This window comes from Elephantulus edwardii, unplaced genomic scaffold, assembly GCF_000299155.1.
Source record: "Elephantulus edwardii isolate Elephantulus edwardi_28Jun2011 unplaced genomic scaffold, EleEdw1.0 scaffold00216, whole genome shotgun sequence".
Classification (NCBI taxonomy): Eukaryota; Metazoa; Chordata; class Mammalia; order Macroscelidea; family Macroscelididae; genus Elephantulus; species Elephantulus edwardii.
Genome location: NW_006399966.1, coordinates 1,444,225 through 1,452,007, shown reverse-complemented (window position 1 = coordinate 1,452,007; position 7,783 = coordinate 1,444,225). Strand labels below are relative to the sequence as shown.

At 35.8% G+C, this 7,783-nt stretch overlaps 1 protein-coding gene and 1 pseudogene across 1 annotated transcript in view; one reads left to right on the top strand and one right to left on the bottom strand.

Moving 5' to 3' along the window:
* EFCAB13 (EF-hand calcium binding domain 13) overlaps nucleotides 1-7,783 on the top strand; it is a 90,075-nt gene that overhangs the window by 29,508 nt on the left and 52,784 nt on the right. The window contains 4 exon segments of the mRNA XM_006903759.1: nucleotides 2,971-3,042; nucleotides 4,594-4,847; nucleotides 6,771-6,836; nucleotides 6,838-7,045. Coding sequence (XP_006903821.1) covers nucleotides 2,971-3,042; nucleotides 4,594-4,847; nucleotides 6,771-6,836; nucleotides 6,838-7,045 — 600 coding nt within the window.
* On the bottom strand, nucleotides 4,425-4,865 carry LOC102855436 (annotated as a pseudogene).

Sequence of the window (7,783 nt, the reverse complement as noted above, 5' to 3'; positions counted from 1 at the left end):
TGTGCGGGGAGAAGGGTGCAACAATGAATGAATGGAATCCCAAAATCTCTGTAGATGTTCATTGAAATGAAAAATAAACAACCTAAATTTAAAAAAAAAAAATTCTTTGCTTTTTAAAGAAAGCTAAGAAGAAATATAGAGGTTTTTAAAAATCCGTTTTTCTCTATAGCTATCCTGACTACTGTTTCTCAAATGGCTTTAATTTAGAATTATTTCTTTAGGACCACTACAGTTCATCCCAACTAACACATGCATACTCACTCTTATCCCTCTTTACCCTGTGGTTAAAATGATCTTTACAAAGCACACGCCTGATTTTCTTACCTTCCTTGTGCACTACTTTATGTGGCTAAATCACATCTTCATCTTAGACCATGTTTTCTTTGCTTTTTTTAAGAGTTTCAGCTCTCGCTGTGCTTAATCTTACCACATGGTCTTGCATATATTCTTTCTTGTCTCTTTCTGGAATGTTTCGTTTCTTCTAGTTGACTCCTATTTATACTTAGATTTGAAGTTAGCTGTCTATTCTTCAGGGATGCTTTCCCTGACCTCTCACTAGGTTAAATTTCCTTGTTTTATATTCTCATTGTATTAATCACATTTGTACTTTTATTCTTGATTAAAATCTGTATACCAAATAAGAGTAAGCAGTAAGAAAATAGATATTTTGCATGATTTTAGCCAGTATTTTGTCCTTAGTGCCTAGTGCAGTGTTTGTGGAATGTATTAACTGCTCTATAAATATTTGTTTAATTAATTCTCATCCTTTTCCCTAGTTACTTCTCCTTATGGAGAAAACATAGAGGGATTTTCATTTTATCAAATTAAGCTGGCTGCAATTTGAGGCACAAGTTTTTATAAGGAAGGTCCTTGTTTTTTGACTAGGGAAACTGTCTTTCAGCTGTTAGGTTCTGTTAAGTGGACCAACATCCATGGTAAGAATGTTCTCAACACCCTGCCTTTTCCCATGCCATCCTCACAACCTCTGTCATCGCTGTGGTCAAGCCACTGGGTTGGTCTGTATTGTTGAGGTTTTCCCTCTCTTTTGTTGACCTTCTGCTCTACCCAGCATTATGTCTTTCAAACTATTATTACCATAATAACATGCCCAAAGTATGTGAGACAAAGTTTTGCCCTCCTTTCCTCTAAGAAGCATCCTGGCTGTATTTCCTCCAAGACAAATTTGTTTGTTCTTTTTTATCTTTTTAATTTTTATTTTATATTGGTTTACATACAAAGTTCATAAAATTCATATACATTGTTTTTCACACTGGACTTTTGATAGTACTCTTTTACCAACAACACAATTCAAAGGCATCAGTAATCCTTTCATCTTTGTTATTCATTATACAACTTTCATGTCCATAGGAAGCAATTGAAAACACCCTGGCTTGGGTCAGGCACACCTTAGCCTTAGTCTCTGAGCTGACATCCTTGTTCTTCAGCACTTTGGAGAGGTCCTTGACAACAGAATTTCCAGATGCAACTTGTCTTTTAATTTCCTGACTGCACTCCATGGTGGCAGTATTTCCTTTTTGTATTCAAATTACTTCTTGGTCCCTACACGGTTTCCAAATGAGCACAAGTAAGTGTTCTGGAATTCTCATGCTTCTCAGTGTTGTCCATAATTTATTGAGAGCCACATCATCGATTGCTGTTACACAGTCAATAAAACACAAGTAAATATCCTTTTAGAATTGGTTTCATTGAGTCAAGATCCATCAGATCTCAGCAATGATATCCTTTGTTTCCCAGCCTCTTCTGAATCCAGCTTGAATTTCTGATAGTTTCCTGTCAACTTATTGTTGCAGCCTTTAAAAAGATTTTTTTTTGGCAAGATTTTACTTGCAAGTGGTATTTATGATATTATTAGGTAATGCACATATTCTATTAGTCTCCTTTGGTTTGAATGGGACTTAATATGGATTTCTTCCAATCAGTTGGCCAAGTAGCTGTCTTCCAAATTTCTTGCCATTGACAAGTAAGTACATCCAGGGATGAATCTATTTGCTGAAACATCTCCACTGATATACTATCAGTTCCAGGAGCCTTATTTTTTGCCAATACTTTTAGTGCAGCTTGAACTTCTTCCTTCAGTACCATTGGTTCTTGATCATATACTGCTTCCTGAAATGGCTCAATGTCGACTGATTAATTTTGGTTAAGTGACTACATGTATTCATTCTATCTTTTGATGCCTCCTATATCCTTCAATGTTTGTCCATTCTTCAGTATTTCAACTCAAGGTTTGAATTTGTCTTTAGTTATTCCAGCTTGAAAAATGCTGAGTTATGTTCTTCCTTTTTTGTTTTCTCACTCTAGGTTTTTGCACATTTCATTATGGATGACACTGATGGTATTTGAAATACAGATGGCATAGCTTTCAGCTTCATAGCAACATTACAAGTCACCAAAATACCACAACCTACAAGTAGTGGTCTAAGCACAGAAGTGCTTAGTAAATAGTTATCTGTTATTCCTAATGCAGACATTAGGCTATTATTTATGGCCTTTGATAGTTTGTTTTGTTCACTCAGTTTTTCACTTGGTAAGAAGTTTATATTGTCTAAACATTGAGGAAACAGAAAAGAAAGATACTTTTGTTTGTTTCTTGAGGAGCTCACAATTTTGTAAGAAATTGAAAAATTACCTTAAACATATAAGAAGTACCTTACTTTACACTCTCAATGAATATTTGTAAATGGAATAAAACATTATTCTGACTCTCTACCTTGAGAGTTTAGAACAAGACTAATTTCTTTTGATGGGGGGAAATATGGGCTAGTCTTATGTGCCAATGTGTTCCAAGTTATTAATTCTCAGTTCTAGATAGTAACTGAAACTTATAAAAGTTGGCCCTCTGTTCTGACTTCCACACATTTGTGTGTCATCTTCACATTAGCATAGGGTGGCGATTTTATATATTTTCAATTATGAATACAGTGTTTGAACTTTTTTGTTATGTTATAGGTAACAGCATGGTGGATATGGGGAATATTGTATTTCTTTTAAATGAACTGAAACAACAACGTAAAAATGTTGGTAAGTAATCTTGATTACAACAAATTTTATTTATAAATAAATAGTTTATAAATTAAGTTCAAATTTATAGGCCTTTTCTTTTGAGTTTTAGAAGCTTTCTCTGCACTTTTAAACTCTTAAATCAGAGATATTCAAATAGTTTTTGATTATAATATCTAGAACTAGCTAATATAATGACAGTTTAATGCAATATTCCTAATTAATATTATCTCTAGGAAAGGAACCCTGGTGGAGCAATGGTTAAATACTCAACTGCTAACCAAAAAGTCTGCAGGTTGAATCCATCAGGTGCTGTGCTCAAGACAAATGATGCAATCTACTCCTATACACCTTACAGGCTTAGAAGCCTGTGCGGTAGTTCTAGTTCTACCTCCATCCCATAGGGCTGCTTGTGAGTCAGAATCAACTTGACATCATTGTATGGGCATATACTATCACATTATTAATTTTATCTTTCCAAAAATACATTACAGCATAAAGTAAAATTGAAAATAAAATAGTAACACTAGAATAGATGTTGTTGTTATGTACTGTCAAGTGGGAAATGACCCATAGCTGATCCTCTGGCAGGTTTTTAGAGGAACTTAATCGCAAGGGAGGAGATTGCCCAACCTTCTCCTGCAGAGCAGCTGGTGGCCTCTGGGCTTGCAGCACAGATTTTTGCCCCGAGGCCCCCAGAGCTAGAATATATAAAAAATTGAATTTTCAATTTATGAGTCATTCTGACACGATGCTTCAAAAATTCCTGATATATTTTAGCTATTATTTATTTAATTTTCCTTTATTGGTTCTTTTACCCTTTCTTGCCTATAATGTGATTCTTTGCTGTTTCTCATTTTTGGCTAAATGTACTTCTGTCATAATTTTAAGAATTATTTGGCTTTATGAAGATTGGTACATACACTTCCCTTCCTTCAAATCATCTTCTTTCCTGACCTTCTTCCTAACTTCTCTGTAAGCCAATATTTAAAATGTTTTAGCTGATTCTCTGATATTTATCTTCATCACTCTAAATACATATCACTATTTTTCCCCTAATATTTTTATAATAAAAACAGCAGAACATAAGCCAATTTAACAATTTTTACATCTACAGTTCAGCAATAGTGAATGCTAGACCTCATTTTCTGAGTTGTCACCCCCATTGAGATGCTTCCTGTCCTTTAAATTACCTGAATTTCTGGTTAATATTGTGAATTTCGTCTCATATAAATAGATCTTAGGAGAATAATACTCAAAGCAGACCTTTTTTTTTTTTTTTGGTTTATCACATATTTATTAAAGACATCATTTATGGTTTGTAAAAAAGATTGCCCTGATATACACAAATATTTGATAATTTGAATTAAAACACTACCCTCAAGTCCAAACCAGCATTCAACCTAGATTGGCTTGATCTTGAAATGTAATCCAATAAGACTGAATACCAAACACTTCAGGTCCTGGACAAGGTAGTAAAATGCTCGTAAGCCGTCTGGATCCTTGGACTGATTAACATCACTAAGGGCACCAAGTTTTCTTGTTGTGAAACAAATGTGTTGATCTCCAAAGACAATTTCAACCTCCTGCCGGCCTACTCGGTCAGGAGGAGGCCACAAGGTATCATCCTCTTTGATAATGTCACTGTCATCAATTATCCTCTTCAGTTCTTCCATCACACTTGTATGTACATAAGCCTCTTTTCTGATCATGACATCATTTTTGTAATTGCTGTTGTTGGCATATCTGAATTTCCCGTCGGGTCGGAACTCGAACTCCAAGAACTCGTGGCCGAACTTGCCCTTGTGACCGACGTAGTAACGCAGGTAAAAGTCGCTCTCCATGGTTAGCAAAAGCCAAACGAGAACAAGACGCTATAATGAACCTCACCGCGGCCGTACAGCGCCAGCTACTGACACCAGAGCAGGGTGCAGTGGTAACGTCATATCCGGTGCCTGGAGCTTTGCATTGCTCCGCTCCTTCCTCCTGAGGCAGAAACAAAGCTGCCCCGGTGGCCCAGTGGTAACAAGCTCCAGGCATTCTTTTTTAAGTTAAGCTTAACTATGGTTTCATTTTAAGAAGACTAGGGGATCTTTTTGGTTATAATTTAGAAAATTGTCTCAGGATAGTAGTTTCAGGGGTTCATCTAGCCTCATAACTCTAGAAAATATGGATTCCGTGATAGTTTGAAATTCTTTCCATTTACATTATTCTTGGTTTTTAAATTTTGGGTAAATACCGTCAGTTTACAACTATGAGAAACAAGGATTTAACTCTCTCTCTTCCTCACTATACCTACTTTTCATATACCTCGTCGTACTCTCAATAGGATTATATGATCATTGGGTGAATTTTCGTTCAGCACTTTTATTAGGACGTCTGTTTGAAGCCTATTTACAGTTGCCCCATATAACTATGGCTGCTTTCTTTTTCTGTGTATCTCCCCATGACTTAGAGTTAATTATTGTCTTATTTATTAGTTTATCTTTCCGAAGAACTTTCATTAGTAGTCCAGATCCAAGAACTGCCAAGCACAAACTGTCTACATATCCTCTCTGAATGTTCGGGTTTGCCAAACCAATATTCTCCAATATTTTAAGATGCCTTTCTTTTTTCTTGAGCGTTACTTTTTATCTCTCTTGTATGTAATTTATATCTTCTAAAACACTGAGGATATTGATTATGCTTTTATAGTCATCATTTTTGGTTTTACTTTGTTTCTTCCAGTTTACTTTTTCTCTCTCTTTTTTTTTGGAGTATTTCTCAGCAAGTCTTGTGATCTTTAGTTGTCTGTTCTTTTTTGAGAATATTGAACTAAAAAGTTGTTCAGTCTGTCCTTTCATCCCTTCAGGGACATTTGGTAATGTCAGGAGATTTTGTTTTTTGGTTGGTTTTTTTTTTATGGACACAGGTTTTGTTGTTACAATCTAGGCAGTGGTATGATCGAACTTCAGGTACGCCAGACATGCTAATAAAACAGGACTGTCACTTTAGACAAATAATTACCTGGTCTTTAATGTCAATAGTGCTGAAGTTGAGACACCCTGATATTTCCTTCTTTAGATGATTTGTTGTCCTGTAGTGTCTATTGCCCAGAGTCTGAGACCTTTTGTTACTCTGATTCCTTTTACTGTATTTTGGCCTAAATCCTACTGCTATATCTTTGTCTAAAATATTTACAGTAGAAGTCGTTGTTGTGTGTCTTTGAATCAGAACCAATCCATAGCTGGCCCTCCAGTGAGTTTTCAGAGTCAGTGAATCGCCTGGGAGGAGATTGTGCATTCTTCTTCCACAGAACAGCTGATGGATTTGAACTGCATTCCTTTGGGATTGCAGCTTAGCTTCACAGACTATATTCAACTTAGTTAAAAGTAAATTTTGTAGTCTCAGCTCTGTTGGATTTTTTAATTTATTAACTTTGCTTTACATGTTTAAGCAACCAGTAATTTATTGGATAGCTTTTATGAGGAAACCCTCATAAGAATATCTTTTTTGAAATGTAATAAACTTTGCACAAGTGAAAGAATTTATTTCTCTTCATTAACAGTTACAGAAGGACCATACGTGGATGGAAATTCTTCAATTCAAAAGTCAGCTAAACTACCTCAATACCCTCTACAACTTAAGAAGACAGGCAGTTCTTCCAGGCTGGCTGAAACATCAAGAATCCCTAAGCTAAATAGCATAAATATTCAACTTCATCATAAAAGTGCAGAGAGCAATAACTTTGAGTTTAAAAGTCTAAAAAGTCCTTTGAAAAAAAAATCCTGGGCGGAATTGATACAGGATCCCAGCAACCATATTCAGAGAATGATAACAAACTTAAAAAGACATTCAGACAAGGCTGTAATTTCTGACTTGAAGTCTAAACCACAAAGCTTGAAGAGTGTTTCAAGCTTCAAAAACTCTCTGGATAAAAGTGATATTTCTTGTATCCCAAAATTAAAGAAGCCAGCTGTCAGAAAGCACTCCAGCCCACTAAAACAGATTTCTTAGAAGGAAAAAGTGGCAACTGACACTCTTGGTCAGTATCATATATGTAAGTCAGAATCTAGGTCATCAAGTTTTCAAATGATCATAGAAACAAGCAGGATGAATCACTTACTAGATAATTTTAAGCATTTCAATTGTCTATAGTTTGGGTAAACACCCTCTGAGATAAATGACTGAAGGTGAACTCATGTCTTTGAATTGTGGTGTTGGTGGGGACTGAACATCACCTGGGCCGCCTAAATATCAAACACATCTGCCTTGAAGGAAGTGTAACCAGAGTGCTCTTTGGAGGCAAGGACAGGAGAGCTTTATCACATGTATTTTGGGTATGTTATCAGGATGGACTGTCTTTGGAAAAAAGACATCATGCTGGGAAAGAAAGGGAGGGCGTGAATAAAGATAAGAAAACCCTCAACAAAGATGGAAAATTGTGAGGCTAGTACAGGATAGGGCAAGGTTTTGTTCTGTTCACAGGAATCACTATTAGTTGACTCACTGGTACATAACAAAATACATGGCACAAAAGTAGATGAGTGGATACAATGCTGCTGTTATAATGATAGTTTCTTTCTCAATTTCCCAGACCTTTAAGAGATTTTTCTAGTGATTAATTGGAGTTCCAGAAATTCCCTAGATAATAATGTTTCTTTTATTTTGGAAATAGTTTTTATTTTGTAGTCTATTTAGCCAAGGATGTTGTTATTGTTGTTGTTATGTGCCGTCGAGTCGCCTGCGACTCATAGCGACCCTATGTACAACAGCCCTAAAC